Below are 17,297 nucleotides of genomic sequence, written 5' to 3' on the forward strand. Positions count from 1 at the left end.
ATTTACTAGAAATAAATAAATAAATACTTAAATTATTTTTATATCCGACGACATATTAAACAAAGCAAATTCAATTGAGAAACGAAGCAAAAACCAGAGTACAAAAACTTAATCAATTTACAAACAACAACAAGCAAGCATCAAATATTATCAACAACAACAAACAGCAAGTAATTAATAAAGTAAATACAACAAGAACAACAACGCATACAAAATACAAATTTTACAAATTACAAATTTACAAAGATTTTTTAAAAACATTTAAAAAAAACAAAGTCTGCTACAAAAAAAAATCAAAATATCAAAAATACAAATTTTTGCCTAGCTGCCGTTTTACAAACAAACAAAAGAATAAAGTACAAAACAACCAACAACAACCAATCTTAACAAAAAAATTTTAAACAATACAATTTAATAAAAGCACTTTACAAAAAAAAAAGGAACACCATATAACAAGTAATAATATTCAACTTTGCATTAAAACACGCAAAACCAGTGAGTTCAAAAAATAAACGAAATACAAATCTTGGAATCTTCAACTTATATAAATAGTATACAAATATATTATACGGATATAATCAGAGTGTTTTACACTAGCCAACAAATCAGAAAAAAGCCAGTTAAATCAGAAACATTTCGAAAAGAAGAACACTACCTCACAGAGCAGAGAAATAAAAACGAAAGTCAACCGAAAAGTGTACAAAAAATATAACGAATCTTAAAACCAGTACAAAGCCCCGCAGTTTTCAAAGACAACTGCATAGCCATGCCAGTGTTTGAGCTTAAATGGCGTCTTCAATTTTAGCCCAGAGCAGCACAGGTGCTACCGTCGACAGCAGCAGTTTGGGAGCAACTGCAGCAGCAACAGCAGCAGCAACATCTGTGGAGGCCACCGTATCCTCACTGCACAATACCCACTTGAATCAGCTGAGCAGCCTCAGTCAGCACTACACTACCGCGTACCATCATCCGCATCCACATCCGCATCACCACTACCAGCAACACTATCCCCAGCAGCAACACCTCCAGCAGCAGCAGCAGCAACATCAGCAGCAGCAGCACTGGGACTACTATGCCAGGCAACAGCAGCAGCAGCAACATCATCAACAGCAGCAGCAGCAACAGCCAGCGGCCGCCACCAGCAACACCAACGGCAACAGCAGCAGCAGCAACACGAACGACAACTGCAACAGCAACAGCAACAACACTACGGTTCCAGCGCCTTTGGGCAGCAGCAACAGTAGCAGCAATCATGCTAATGCTGCAACCGGCTGCAACCCTGGCCAGCGGCAACATGGCGATGCCAATGCCAATCCCATTTCCGCCGCCTCCACCGCATTAGGAGATCCGGGTAATCCGGGTAACAACACAACTAGTAACGCCAACGCCAACGCCAACGCCAACGCCAACTCGAATTCGAACTCCAATTCCAATTCGAACGGCAGCTATACGCGTCCCTGGGAAATGGAGTCCAAGGACAATGGTCCACAACCCCAGACGCAACCCAATCATCTGCAGCAGCTAAAGAGCGGCTTTGAACCCTTCTCCAAGTTGCCCTCGTTTCAGAGCCAGTTTCATGGCTTCAATGAGCAATTACAACCAGATGGTACACCCATGCCAGTGCCCCTAGTACCGCCGCCTGGATCGGCAGTCACAGCTCCTGCGGGTTCAGTATCCGGCTCCGTAGGACTAAATTCAGTATCCGGCTCCGTAGGACCAAATTCAGTCTCCGGCGTTGTGGGTCCAACAGCCATGAGTTCCCTGCAAACGGTGGCTATGTCGCCGGCCAGCATATCGGTTAGTTCGCCCGGCATGATGAGCGTGGGCTCACCTTTGACCCAGCTATCGAGTCTGCAGACCAGCATCACACCACCCTCAGCGGGCAGTTTTCCGGCGCCACCGCCGCCGAATGCGTTTGCCCATGCCCACCACGCCCTCAATCCGCACCATCATCATCATCGAGGAGCCACTGGCTATCCCACACCCTATGCGGAGCTACCACTCTATCCGGGATTCACCCCGTTGAGTGTCAAGAAGGAACCAGTATCGGGAGGAACCAGCGACTTCGAGATGCTGCTCAAGAAGGAGGACTTTGATCTCAGCAACAGCGGCGGACTGATCCACCATCCGTTGCAGCATGGCCAGCCGCATCCCATACCGATGGGCATGCACACGCCCACTTCGTACGATGGCAACAACAGCAACAACAGCTATCCGCAGGCGGCTGGCAGTGGGAGTGGCAGTCATACGCCGCACACCACCAGTGCCCAACAACAGCAGCAACCCACGCCCACTACCACCACGCCCGTGAAGGTCGAGAAGCTGCTGCAATCGCCCATCGCCCGGTTGGAGGCCCGGAAGAAGGAGCGCCGGAAACAGCGGCCCAATTCGCTGGAGTCCAGTGCCGAGAGCGAGGCCAGCGGCATGGACGTAGACCCCAGCAATCCTGGCCAAGTGGACGCCGTCTCCAGCACGGCCAACTTCAAGAGTCCCCTCAGTGCCCTGGGCATGGGGGATAGCAACGATGCCAATGCCAGCGGATGCGACAAGCAGGTAAGTGACCGGTGGGTGGGGTGGTTGAAGGTTTTGGGATACATCCCTATCGGTACATTTAAATTGAATTTTCTTAAACACCCTAAAGGACTTTACTCTGACAATGAAAAAAACTATAAATAAAATTTTATCAAATAATTAAATCAAATATTTAATCGATATCTTTAAAAATCAAATAATTGATCGATATCTTTACAAAAGCTCTGTTAATAAGTTTAATATTATGAATAGATTAAAAATATTTATTTTGAAACAATCGATATCTTTAAAGATCGATTTTTTTACCAAGTATTATTGACTGGCTGAATGCAATTATATAAGAAATGACATGATCTCTTTTTGCAATGGTTTCATAATTTATTAAATGTTATTACTGACAATTCTCTTGATATTCGATCAAGTTATCGAAAATTAAAGCCTTGTAATCGATGAGTCAAGAATATTAAATTATGAATGTTCTCAAAGTAAGTCGATATATTAATCGATTTGAATATATCCATATCGATATTACCGATACATCCCAATAATCTGCAACAACTCCGCCGCTTAACGAGCGAAACGGGGCGAACTGGCAACCGCTGCGATTAACAGGACTACGGTCGTCGCCACCATCTTCCGCCACCCACACTGCCACTGCCCACCAACACACCCACCACCCACAACCACCACCCACACCAGCACCCACACCACCACAACAACCACAACCACTCCAACGACAACAACTCCTCTCCCTGCTCTCTCTTTCAGTCGAAGAAGAAGCGCAAGCGGTGCGGCGAATGCGTGGGCTGCCAGCGCAAGGACAATTGCGGCGAGTGCGCTCCTTGCAGGAACGACAAGAGCCACCAGATCTGCAAGCAGCGCCGCTGTGAGAAGCTCACCGAGAAGAAGGTGAGTTCATGCTTGGGTTTCCCATCCTCAGACCCCCAGATCCCCATCCCACTGAATGCGAAAACGGTGTGCATGGAGTATCTCACAGATTCATTCACAGGCAAAGCAAAAGTTACTCAATGAAACTGATGGGCACAGTGGGTTTTTGGGATACTTAATCAAGTGGAAGTGACATCCCCTAAAATTAGTATAAGAATTTATTAACCAAAATATATGTCTTTTGTTTACTTAGATTCCCCAGATAGGACAATCACTAAATTTAATAGTCATATTTAAAATAGCGTATTGAAAATATATGTAGTTTGAAATTTTAAGAAACGAATAGACTCGTATTTTCTGATTTATAAGTGGATGAGTAGGTTTATAAATATTTAATTAAATACATATTTATTTACTGAAAAGATTTAATATTAAACGTATATACAACGACTTAAAATAAATAATATACGAAAAGTCTTTAAATATAGGATGGTGACTTCAGACCTCCGATTTCTAAAGTGAAATAACTCTATGATATTCAACTGCGAGACATAAAATTTATATAGGAAGAAAAAAATTTAGGATTTAAAAAATATCAAAGGTTTTATTCATTAACAAGCTAGTATATATAAAATTTGACCAAAGAACCTTGACTTTCAAACCACTGTGCCTAAATGGGCAGCTGGGAATCGGTTGAAACTGGTTTTGGTCCTCAAAAGAGAGCCGGCGGGCAACATCCACATCCACATCCACATTCGCATTTAAGATTCGCGGTCTTTCGCACCAGCGGTCAGTCACTCAGGATTTATGTCAGCGCAACAGATGTTCCCTGGCCAAGTGCCTCGTCCCGACTCTTTCTGCCCCCCTGTGCAGCCATCTCTTTCTCCAGCTGCCTCGATTTAAGATTTGACTAGTAACCTACAATGGGAAGCAGTGTGTGTATGTGCCCAAGTGCCTGCGTACGAGGTGCACTCAAGAATCCGAGTATCTGAGTATCTCAACTGAGTGATCCGACATCCGCGCATCCTCCAGATTCTTTTGCCCTCAGCTTACCAGCTCCTTTTCGAAATCACTTAAGATGTCGCAGCCGCAGGCAGAGCGTGTCCTTTGAGCGGTCGCAAATCAGGTTGCACATGTGTGAGAGAATCTGGGATCTCAAATTGCGCCCTGTGCATGTCGTCACTCCAATTGAGGATTGCCTGGATGTGAGGATTCGAGGTGAAGTGGCGGCTCTCGGGAACAAGTTCAATGGCCCAAGGACCACTAAGGAGTTTCAAGTGATCTGTTGCCAAGGATACGTGTGCATCTCAATTTTCTAAACATATCGGTTCTTAAGTATAATAAATGGGAATGGGGATAATAGGTGTTTGGAATGTTAGTAATGCCATTTAGAGATTAATATCTTTGTTTAAAGAAAGTGTTTTTAAACTTTTCTTAAAAAAATTCAAGTTAATATGTTAAACAATACTTTAGCAATTTATCATAGTGGGGTTATTGAAGTTTATGAAGAGTAAATGGCTTTAAAAAGCATTCTCATGATACATTTAACTAGAATAGTTGTCTACCTTTTTATTATGGTACCACTTTTAGCCATAATTTTATTAAAATACTGCTATATATATAATTGCCCCAATTAAGTTATTTAGTTCTTTCTTATGTCAGTTGTCCAAGGTCTTGTTTCAAAATTCCCACAGCCGGTTGGCAAATCTCGAAATGCCGTCAAATAATCTGGGTATTTGGAGTATTCCCAATATTGACAGACGCTTCCATTTTGCGGCGTTCTATTTTCTCGGTGCCTTAGTATACAAATACAGACGTCCAAGAACAACAACAACGAACAACAGCAACAAATGCCCAATGTGCCATATATATGTATAAAAATAAGAACAACAATAAAAATAACGATAATAACGAAAACGAGGCAACGAAAACAACAATAAAAGGAAAGGAAAGGAGCAGATGTTCACAAGTTACAAACGCGGCTTTTGATCGCACACACAGATACAAATACGCAAAGACATACACAGATACACAAACAAAGCGGCACACACAGATACACGCAGACAGACAGACAGAGATAAATAAATAAGCGAGTGTGCGCAGCGTTTTGTCTCTCAGTCGCGATCAGCGGACTGCAAACAGGAAACAAAAAAAAGAAAGAGACGGGAATAGTGGGTGCAAAAGAGAGGGGTTGATACTGCGAAGAAAGAGACAGAACGAGCGGACAATTAAGGTTGACAGGAGCGAGGAGACCGGGCGCTACACAAAAGGCCGTCAAACGAGAAAATGGCACGCAGAGATCTCTACTTATACCGCTTTATAGATACGTTACCCCTCCTCCCCTCCTCTTCATGAACCCCCCTCTTCCCCCCTCCCCCTCTATAAGCCACCTCTTTTTCCGACGACACACATAGATAAAGTTGTAAATTTCGCAGTTTCACCGAGAAAAGAGCAACAGTTGACATGTCAATATGGACAGGGTATCTTAAAGATACGCGTTGCGATAGTGTAACGCCAATTTGGAGTAGCTCCTTCCTCTTCTTCCCCTTTAGGCTCTTCTTCTTCTTCCTCCTCTTTTTTCTCCTGGGACAATTGACGCTTTAGTTTTTATATCTTCCTTTACTTTATCATCGCCATCCGCAACATCATTATCAGGGTTTTCATTGTCCAACTGCCTCACATGTCGGCTGAGCTACTGGAACACTATGTCACTGGGTTGGGTTTTTTTTTGTAGTCTTAAGAATGTGCTACATTCTTAGATTAAAACCATTTAATAATTACATTTTTTATATTTTTGTATATCAATATATGATACTAACTTAATGCTCTTCGATTTATACAACAAACAATTTAAATAAGCTGCCTAAAAATTAAACAGATATTTCTGAAAAAAAAATCTGAGATGCCTTAATAGACTTCATAGCAATTAATAAAATATACAAAATGAAAAGCTTAATACGAAATTTAAGTATACTTTAAATTACGAATATTTAAATACCATTGAAGCTTGTTAAATTATATGTATGTTCATTTTTAATGATTCTTTAACATATAAAATATTACTTTCTGTCCGGTTAACAGCAGGCAAAAAAGTTTTTAATCACAATAGCACCATCAAAAAACTAATCGGACTAAAACGATAAATTCAAATAGAGACCCTTTACATTCAATTTACTTGTAGGACAGTGTAGGTTAAAATTACTCATGTGCTCATATATTTATGCCTTTGTCCATGGACTTTATAATGACAAGGTTTTCGCGGCTTTTTTTTGCTCAGCCTGAAAGTTCTCAGCTAAAACTCACAGCTGGTCCCGGCTGCCCGACTTCGTTGGTCCGGTTTTCATTCTTAATGGCGATAAATTTTGAACGTGAATTATTTCATTCCTGGCTTTCCCATCGAATGCACATCAATGCACTTCTCCACTTATATATCTTATTTTCTCAAATAACTCATACTTTAAGATGAACTTCGAGTCAGTTTCCCTTTCCGGCCAGCTTTCCCTCTTGTATTTCTTCGTTTAATATTTTTTTTTCTAATTTATTTTTTTACTTTCCCAAATCAGCAGAAAAGACCTTCGGGCTTAGTCATTAACTTGGCTATTTGAATTGCTTAGTGAACTCACTCCCGCCTCAGTTTTCCACCGTCACTCCCCACAAAAATACAAAAAATAAGTGAAATCTCTGGACAGGCCTAGCTAAGAGGATATTTCCTGTGTCGCTCCATTTGTCTGGGGTACGTTTTTTTTCTTCTTTAAATATGCAGTTTTTCTTAGGAATTTTCTCATTAAAATTTGAACATTTTTTCGACGTTTTTTTCGCCTCCACAAATAAAAGAAAATCAACAACAAGACGAGGCAAATATTGAAAGTGTCTGAGTGAAAGGAAAGTTACCGAAAGCCAAAGGAATCAACCCCAAAAGTCCATTTGGAAGTCTGTCTTGTTGTGGGGGTTTGAGTGATTGACTTCATTGGGGCTGTCCAAGGATGCTTTTCACTCCAAGATCTGCTCCCCTTTTTTCTCGCAACTCTCGTTTCGCTCCAACTTCATTGAAGCAAATGCACTGGAGTCACTAAAAACCAACATATACAGCCATAGCAACTTAAAGGTTTTCGCTTCATGCATACAAAATGCTCGCTGGCATGCATATGCTCATATGAAACTCGCCGTATCCTTATCCTTAGTCCTTCTTTGGGCCAGGACGAGTGCATTGCTCCTACTTGAGGCCATATACACACACCAACACACCAACACCGTCCGTTCGTGACATACTCTCGGCAAACACACACCAACAGATAGAGAGAGTGGGCGAAAAAGGAGAGCACTTGTCAAGGTGGCTTGTGCACTGAGAAAAAAAGTGCGACTTACAATGGAAGTAATTTCTCAAATTCAATTAAACATTTTAAAATAGAAATAAGTTTGTACTTCGGTCTCAATAAATGTTTTTGTATTGTACTTTGTATTTCGTTTACTTTTAGACGCAATTAAAGGCTATTAACAAGTTTACTCAACTACAAATTTGAATATATTGTATATAATTGTATAAAGTTTAAATCAACTTTAGGGATTTTCATTTCAAAAAAATTTTAAGGTTAAGGAAACCAATTCCTTCAGTTGTTAATAAGTCTCGATTAAAAAGTTCAAATAAAAGCTTCAGGACTTTTTATGTGATCAGCTTTTTATTGAAGTTTTTGGTTCTAAATAGTTATAATATAACTAAATTTCTTCAAAGTTATATAAAACCGTATAGATTTAAAATTTTCTCTGCGACATCAAAGTGGCTGATTTAATTGTTGATATGCAGGCTCCAAACTTTCTCCCAGTGTCCGGTTTTTGGCACGTTGGCTTGCCAGCTCCTGGAAAACAGGATAATGTTCGTGCTCACACTCTGCGCTGGATACTTGGATACTTGAGCCACAAGAACTGCAACGCATATGTATGGCATGGCTTGGTGGTGGCGACGATGATGACGATGTTGGCGATAATGCCCTGAATGTGCTTCATTATGGGCATGTTGTGCAATCTGATACTCGGTCGTGGTCGTGCTCCTAGGATATCCAGTTGCACTTGGGCATCCTCTTTCATCCTGTGCCCTGCTATCTCCTTCCCCGATGCATATTACTTGCCACTTTCTGGCACAGCTTTTTGCCGAAAAATGGAAAAATATGTTTGGCCAAAAATTTGTGCTGTTGTTGTACTTCGGTTAATTGTCGCTTGTGGCCAGGCACACGACTTCGTCCTCAGATTCAGTGATTCAATCATTCAATCTATAGGCGGAGCAATATGTGCGTTTGTCATTCGATAAGTCCCAAAAGATGCTGCCAGGCATGCCTCCCATGTACTCCCCGCCCGAATTCTCAGTTTGAGTTTGGGTTTTCCAGTTTCAGTTTGAGTTCAATGCTCTGAACTCAGCTGGCAGATAAAGTTTTGTTTTTAGGTTTCAGCTGAGGTACACGGAAATAAAATGGGGAACCACAGAATAGTATTCTATTTATATTAATTATGGACAAGATTAAATTCTAAAATTTCGATATCAAATTAATACCCATAACTATGTTTTTCTGAGAATACAAAAACTAACCATAATTTAATTTTGAACCTTCAAAAGTAATATTTTGTAAAACTGTTAATATATCAAAACGTGACTTTTTTTATTCTTAAAACTGGAGATAAATTAAAATATAAGTGAAAGTGTCTAATAGTTCTTGTTTTTAAACAACATTCGTTGCTAGATACTCTTATATTATTTCTTAAACATTTTGAAAACAGTTTTTCAAAAACTTTGTATTTTTTATAATGAGAATTTATAGAATCAAATTTTATTTCGGTGCATCTGTGGCTGGAGTGGGCACAAAATCCTATTGAAAATTCCAAGCAGCTTCCGTTGTTTTATTTCCTCCTCGAAGGATTGCATATTCATCTGTTGCAGGGAGCACACACTATTACTCGTAGACCATCTGCAGAACTCCGCTTGCCTGCACATCTGTTCGCATTGTGCTCTATAGACTCAGGATTGGAATCGGAATAGGAATAGGAATCGGAATCCTAAGCCAGAATTCTAAGAGCATAACTTAAGCCCCATGCCATTGAAACACACATGCACGCACGCACGTCCATTAAAATGGCATTGATGAATGATTTTTCTGTATATTATTTTGTTTTAAGCAGCTTACGCTTTGCGGGGATTTATGTGTACTTCTTTTAATTGCCAAAATTGAAGCCATAACTTTGAAAACCATAATTTAACATTTTGCATTGTCTTCTTTTTTGCATTTGCCTTTTTAATTTTAATGGGTTCTCATTGGTGAGGCTGTTTGGGCACGCAAATTGCCGCCATGACAGCCAATTAGTGGGCTTATTTTTGATAGCCAGTCGACAGTCGGTCTATATACAATTTTACTATATGCCATTTTATTGTACATACATATATAGGGTTTTATTTTCCAGCATTAAGTAATTTTTGGTTTTGCTCTCCTCCCCCGTGCACAGATTTATTTTAATTTTAATTATTGCTAATTATTTTATGCATCACAGCTTATATGTATTTACACTTGATTTATTTTCATTTTCTATCTGTTTTTTCTTGCAGGAACCCAAAGCCAAAACCGTACGTATACATTTTCATGTTATTATATTTGAACTTGCAGAGGGACATTAAATAATTTTTTTTCAACTATGGCGTATTCAAACAAGAATTTTTTATTTCATTTAATACGCTTAATTTACCCCATTTAGCTTTTTTAAGCATGGGAAGTTTTTTAAGGTTTTGAAAGACTTTAAATAAAGTTTTGTAATGTGAAACGTTTGGTTTTGAAAGTGGGAAATTGTATTCATTTGTTTTTAAATGTTATTTAAACAAATTTAAGTGCTCGGGAAGTGTATATTAAATTACTAATAATTTGTTAGCAATATTTTTTGCAAAAAATATTGAAAACTATAAAAAATCTCCCATGAGATCTTTAATCTAAATTTGGGTTTTTTATCTGCCCATCTTCATTGTTTATCGCAATTATTAAATCTTTTTTCTACATACTTAGTGCTTAATATTTGTTTTGGGATGTTGTTGCCTTGCAGAATACCCATTGTTTACGCTGCAGATACAAATGTATCTTTTCATCTATGTACCGGTAGATCTTTTGTGTGGTAGTTTTGGTGCTCTTTTTTTTACCAGCACAATTTTTTGTTGTTCTGTTGTCTCCGCATAAATTAAATAATAAAATGCTTGACTCTGTCTGTGTGTGAGTGTTTGCCAGTCTGCGCAATTGAATGCTTTTGTTGCTGTATTTATGGAACAGATTTGCCGCTCATGTGGATGGATGATGATGATGGGATGGATGGATGGTTGGTTGGTTGGGTTGATCTGGTGGTTCTGATTCTGAATCCGATTCTGGTGGTGGTTCTGGTTTTTCAGTTGAGGCGGACTGCACACAAACGCACACACACAATTATAGTATGTAGGTTTATAAATCTGCGCTGATCATAAAGCGTTGTTAAATTTTAATAAATAAATGTTCACATCCTTGTTAAGTTGCCAGCAGCGCGAACATTTGCATTGATTGCACTAACACAGAACGGAAAGAAGCGAGAAATGCAAATTAATGTTATATAATTACGCATGGAAGGGAACACGCTGCGTATACTTGATGGCAATTTGCATAAGGGCAAGGCTGAGAAAGAGGGACTTGCAGTGCTTATCCTTGAAATAGTTAAAGAACAAAAGTACCGCATTGGGTGCCCTTCTTCGGTACTGAGTGCAAAATCAGGAAACTTTTCTCTCTTTTATTATTCAGCTCCTAATGAGAGACACAAAATATCCATCCCGTAATGAGGTCCTTGGCTGCTCAAGCATTATGCCGAGATCCTTGGGACTGGGCAGGTGCAATCCAGCAATTAAGCAATTTGCTGGCTGTTATTGTTTATTAATAAACAAGCAACAAAGCGAGACATACCGAACTCCGGCACTAATTGCCACAGCAACCCAGCAACTCGGGAAAGTAACCGGAAAATGTACTATACAGAGAAACCCCATCAGTTAGAGCCCAAATAGATCAAGGATATATCGCTGCACATGCAGAGTCCTAGAAGCGTGGAATCCACGGAACCCTTTTTTTTCTATTTCCGAAGTGCATTCTACCCGGTGCCGGCCCCCTCAGAACTTTTCACTGCCCGCTGGCTCAATTTAAATATCAGCGATGCATGGCCAAAAAGGGGTTAAACTTACACGGGAAGAAATGAGGTGTGATATAATTTAAAAAGTCATAAAATATATTAGTAAGATATTTATATGTGTACACAAAGTACTCTCGGAACCAAAAATGGGTTTTAAGTATTGACATTAATCATTAATGTTTCAAATTTTTAATTTTCAAATTTTTAAATATTTATTTTGACAAATCAAGAGCAAATTTTTTTTTGTTAACTAAATATTTTCTCACAGTGCCCAATTGCTGTGCATGTGTATCTGTGTGCAAGGTGCAATTGCAGTGCATTTTTCAGCTTGACCGACTCGTCGTCGTCGACGTCGTTGGCGGACCCTTTTCACGGCTTATATTCCTAACTGCGCGACAAACTAAGCAAATTCGCACCCCAGCAAAACTGGCTGGGAAAAGGAAAAGTGTGGGGCGGAGCCGGTGTCGGAGTCGGAGGAAACGGTTGTCATTTAGTCCAGTTTCCGAGGGGTTAAATGCAGCCATAGGCGAACAGATACATACACACGCCTATTTGAACGAGAATACTTAACTGTAATGGAATAGAGGGTCAGCAGGTTACAAAACTTACTAATTGCTGTCGGCCTTCGGCACAGAATGGTGGAAAAGTCAGCTAAATGGGGCACTAAACGAGGCCTGAATTTTGGTGGGGGGTGTGAGGTTTTTTATAAAAAAAATTACATAATTACGGATATAATTGAACTTATAATTTATCGAATTTTAATTGGTGCATATATTTTTTCTATAGAAAAACGTATCTCTTTCAAAATAGAGATCCTTTTAAAAAAGAGAACGTTGTCTTTCTCGAATTCAATATTCATGCTGTATATTTAATTTCAAAATAAGGTAGCAAAAATTTTCTTATTTATAAAATCTATATCATCAAACTATATCTCTAACAAAGTATAGGTCCTATTAATGTTCAATTTGCTTTCAAATATATCTAATTTTTAAAATATATTTAAAATCAAATGTACATCAACTTAATCTAGAGAATGTAAGTTTTCTTAAATATTTTTTTTAAGTAAGCAGATGACACGAAAATTTCTACTAACTCATTCTAGTTTTTTTTTTTCAAATTTTAATATGTAACGTTTCCTGCATTGCCTGCCAACTTTTTGTTTCCTGCTTTATGCCGGATTCCCTTTTTGGCCAAATCCGTTTAAGTCAAGTGAATCAAACAAAATCACAGAATTTGTAAAACGTAAGGCCAAGCCCGTCGCCTTACAATTTCAATTTCCAAATGTTTCCCGGAGAAAGTTGTTGCTTGTTTTCCTTGCTTGCTTTCTTTTTTTGTTGTGCTTTGCTTACAAAGTGCCTATCAAGCTGTAACAACAACAAAAACGAAATGATTGCATTTTGACAACAAAATGGGAAATGGAAAATTCGGGCATATTGTTACAACAAAAATAAAGGAGCAAGAGGAGGAAAGAGAGCGAAAACCGGGACGCACTTTCCAAATCGATTTTTGATTATTTTTGCTTATCATTCTGTTTGCTCCATCCCCTTTTCGCTTTTTTCCCCGGAAAAACAACAAGGAACCGCCGTAAATTCAATTTAATTTTCTTTAAATATTATTTGAGACAATTTCGCCAGCGCATTACAACGAAAAAAGTGGCACACCATTTTATCCACGCTCTGTGCTGGGTTTATTTTATCATGTTTACTTTCAATAACTTTCATATATATCCCCCATTCAGAACATAAACCTGGCAAACACAATATAAAAACAGCAAAGAAACAGCATCGCGATGAGGAAAACAAATTTCAGTTCCTTTGCTATTTATTTTATTTATAGCTGAGAGCCTTTTTTGCATTTGGCGGACTTTTGTTTGTCGGCGCAAATTGAAAAATATAATTGAAACAATAAATTGTTATGTTGTTGAGCGGCACGTGAAAGAGTTGCCGTGGATTATATGTATTTGTGCCTTTGCGCTCGACTTGCTTTCCCATTCTCCGTCCAAAAGAGAAGGCAAAAAATCAATTTAATTTCAGGTTTTTTTCCCGACTCCTGCTAACAACTAAAAGTTGGTCTCAGTTCTCTGACCAAAGTCAAGTCATTTGCCAAAGTACGAAAGTACGAAAGTCCTGCCGCGCATAAACATCCCCTAACGTGGGGGTGGTTTGCACTCAAGACACCATCGCGAGCGAAAGAAACGCAAAAAGAAAGAATTAAAGAAATGTTTTTCAAACAGCAAACAGCAGCAACAAAAAAATAAAAAAAAATAAAATAAAATAAAATAAAAAACTCCACAGAATCAGCACCAGCAGCAGCAACAACAATGGGCGGTACGTGCAACATGAATGCGCTGAAAAAATTTCACAGCACGTAGCTGGCAGTTGTAAAGTGCACAGGCAGAAATTGGGATGTACTTCGAAGTGAAACCTTAGCTCTTCCAGATATTAACCTTAATATCATTAAGGAGAAAATATTTTATTAAAAATATATATTTATTATGGCGCTTTATTTATGACCTTAAAGTTGTTTTTTTTTTAGCCAAAAAGCTACCTTTAGAAAAATGCAATTTATTTTAGCTTAATAATCTCTTCAGTGTCGGAAAAATTCAATTTTTTAAATAGTTGGAAAAAAACTTTAATTATAAAATATTTAGATCCAAAATATCAGTTTCATTTCCATACTATAAATATAAATTTATATGAATACCATAATAGATTTTAGGTAATTATTTCCTAAACATTCAATAGGTACACTTCTTTCAACCTCAGTCATATCGTATTGTAATTATATATAGGTCTTACAAATCAATACCTTATGATTTTAAAGGGTAATATTTAGTTCTTCTCAACACACCCATAGATACAAATGTGTTATTTTGTGCTGTGCAGGACATAAACTTATAAGCAGGACTTTGCACTTAGAATTTCGCAGTGTGTGAATGTTCGTGTGATATCAAACAATTTAGCGCATTGCATTACAAGTTGTTGGCGCAAAAAAAAAGAAAAAAAAAGTTGCGATGCAAGTTTTCTAATTGCAATGGCGCCCCCCAAAGGATATTAGGAGTGCATATAGATGGGGTTAACAGCGGGGCTTAACATGGGGTTAAGTAGGGGTTAAAGTGGGGGTGGATCTATGGGGAAACACAGCTCGCACGCACTCATAAAGTGTGCTTGTTGCTGTTGCTGCTGGCACATCATCAGCTATGCAAACAAATACGCATAAATATGCACGCACACACCATCCCACGAGTTTATGCAAAAAAGGAAAAAAAGTTATAACATGGAGGAGGATAAATAAGAGGAAGCTTGTGAAGAGGGAAAATAACAAACTCAACACGCATACAGCAGCTAGAGCTCAAGGTACATGTGCAAATATAGGCCCACATACATCACCCACAGCCCTTTCCCCACTTTCTTCTCCTTTTTTGCGCTCCCTTCAAGCTTTCTCCTTACGCACACTGCGTACGCACCAACAGCAACACTAACTACATGAGGGGTGCAAAAGAATTGAAGAAAAGAACGCACTGCAATGGCTTCTTGGTTGAACTCTCAAAACTCCTTAGCTTTCCTTACCCACTTTTCTAGATCTTTACAGCATAACCCTATCGGCATTACAGTGAAAAAGTTATAAGAATAACTGAAATATGACTGGAGGATATTTAGATATTTATTATCTTATCTTATCTTACATTTTTAAAGTTAAAATCAGAATTGGGCCATTTTTTTGCCCATTATATATTCATTGACTTTCCTAAAAAACTTTAATATAATAAAATCCTTACATTGAGAAATGTAAAGGGGAATAAGGTTAAAGAATATTTAGATATTTTTTAGTGAAAAAGTTCAGTTAAATATTTGGTATCTAATATTATATAAAAAAAAACCTATTTTAAAAATTTTCTCAAACCGTTTTGGTTCAAGAACCTTTCTATAACCTCACCCTAATCAATTCATGCCCCCTATCCACTTCTCAAGTCCTTGCATCAAACATACATCAAAGCGGTGTGAACCCTTGAAAAGCAGCTAATTTAAGCCTACATCCTTGGCCCTTTTGATTCAGTGAAGTGTCAAGAAACCAAATTGCACTTAATTGATATTCACTGTTTTGGCGCAGGATGACGCACTTTTGCGCGTGAGGCACTTGCCATTTTCCCTCAGCGTTTTCAAGTAGTTGGTATAAATATTTGCATTTCACAGGCCGCCGGCAGAAGTGGGAAAATATATATAGGGGAAGTCTTGCTTCAACTGGCACCCCAAAAAGAAGAGAAAAATTACTATTCCTTGGCATCTTGCCCCATCTGATAAACAGCCGATGTTTGCTATGTTTGAGATGCTGCGATGCATCTGCATCTGCATCTGCTGTGCTGTGCTGTGCTACTTTGTCGCTGTTAATTATAAAAATTTTCCATTTTCCCTCGTTTTAGCTGGCAAGCGGAGGAAATTTTCTAAGCGAGCGCTCAAAAGCATGCTACAATTTTCCCCCCTTTGCGGCTGCTTTTGTCGACAAGGATATACTATATATAGTATATACCACCCGACTTGTATATAAGCGCATACATATATATTTTTTAGACTTGTTTGAGCAAATTGCAAGCTGGCAGTTCGTGTTGATAGAGGAGGGGGTTGTGGGGGTGCCATCACAACAAAAGTTTAAGAAAAAGAAAACTGTGCAAATAAAACTTTTTGCTTTCGTTGGCTTTCCACCCGCTGCAAAAGTCCTTGCCAAGGGTAAATGCAAAGTTTGCACACACTCTCACACATTGGGAAAGTGGAAAAATGGGTGGCAAATGCGTGTTGGCCAAAAGGATGTTGCAGGAAGAAAAAATAAAATAAAAATAAAAGAAAGAGAAAGAGAAAACGTAAAGAAAAAGTGAAGAAAATGCCAAATAAAATGGTTGAAGCTGGTGCTTTGATTTTGTCTCGCTGGTGGAAGGAGCCAAAAAGGAGGTTTTGCAGTTGGCGAAACGCTTCACTGCACTTGACTATTATTGAAGTTGGTGCGCAGGACGAAGGACCTCGAACCTCGAACCCCGAACCCCAAGTTTGTCCTTGCAAATAGAGCTGCTGGGAAAGTTTTGCCTTGGGGCCTGCAAAACAGCAAAGGCAACATCTTTGGCACTGGCATCCTGCCATCCTGCCATCCTACTGGCATCATCCTACCCAATCGTCCTTTTGCATATTTTAGCGCACGATTCGTGCCTTCGCGTTGCATTTTTTATGTGTTGGTAGGTCATTGCACGTACAAAAGCCACTTTTACTGCGCCACCAGCAAACTGCAGCTGCCACTGCCACTGAAACTCAACTTCTGCTGCTTCGACTGCTGCTTCTACTGCTGCTGCCAAATTAAACAACATTTCTGCTGCCAAAGCGCGTTGTTGAATTTTATTTTCAATTTATATGCCCTAAAAGGAGACTAAGGAGTCCATAAATTCCATCAGCAGATTGGCAGGCGGGGGAAGTCATTTGGTAAAAACTAATTAATTATGCAGCCTCAGGTGTGAATAGATAATTTGGATTTATCAATTATGCGGAAGGAGTTTTATATTTTAAAAATTTGTAGGGGCCTTTCTGAATTATTATTTCCACCATTTTTTTTAGAACTGCAAAAAGAGTGTACAAATTGGTTTATTATTCATTAATATATTGGCATGTTTTTAGTTCTATAAAATAGTGCTTAATTAAGAACATTTACTACGTCTTGCCCTAATAATTCTA

At 38.9% G+C, this 17,297-nt stretch overlaps 1 protein-coding gene across 4 annotated transcripts in view; it reads left to right on the plus strand.

The window, feature by feature from the left end:
- Positions 1–367: 367 nt before the first annotated feature.
- LOC108145818 (DNA N6-methyl adenine demethylase) overlaps positions 368–17,297 on the plus strand; it is a 99,845-nt gene continuing 82,915 nt past the window's right edge. For 2 of the 4 annotated variants that reach the window (XM_017271406.2, XM_017271408.2), the window contains exons 1-3: positions 368–2,553; positions 3,301–3,441; positions 10,007–10,024. In XM_017271406.2, coding sequence (XP_017126895.1) covers positions 787–2,553; positions 3,301–3,441; positions 10,007–10,024 — 1,926 coding nt within the window. In that variant the 5' untranslated portion in view covers positions 368–786. The remainder of the gene's footprint in view (positions 2,554–3,300; positions 3,442–10,006; positions 10,025–17,297) is intronic. The other 2 variants (XM_017271409.2, XM_017271410.2) reach the window with 1 other exon arrangement.

This window comes from Drosophila elegans, unplaced genomic scaffold (genome assembly GCF_018152505.1).
Source record: "Drosophila elegans isolate 14027-0461.03 unplaced genomic scaffold, ASM1815250v1 contig_208, whole genome shotgun sequence".
Lineage (NCBI taxonomy): Eukaryota > Metazoa > Arthropoda > Insecta > Diptera > Drosophilidae > Drosophila > Drosophila elegans.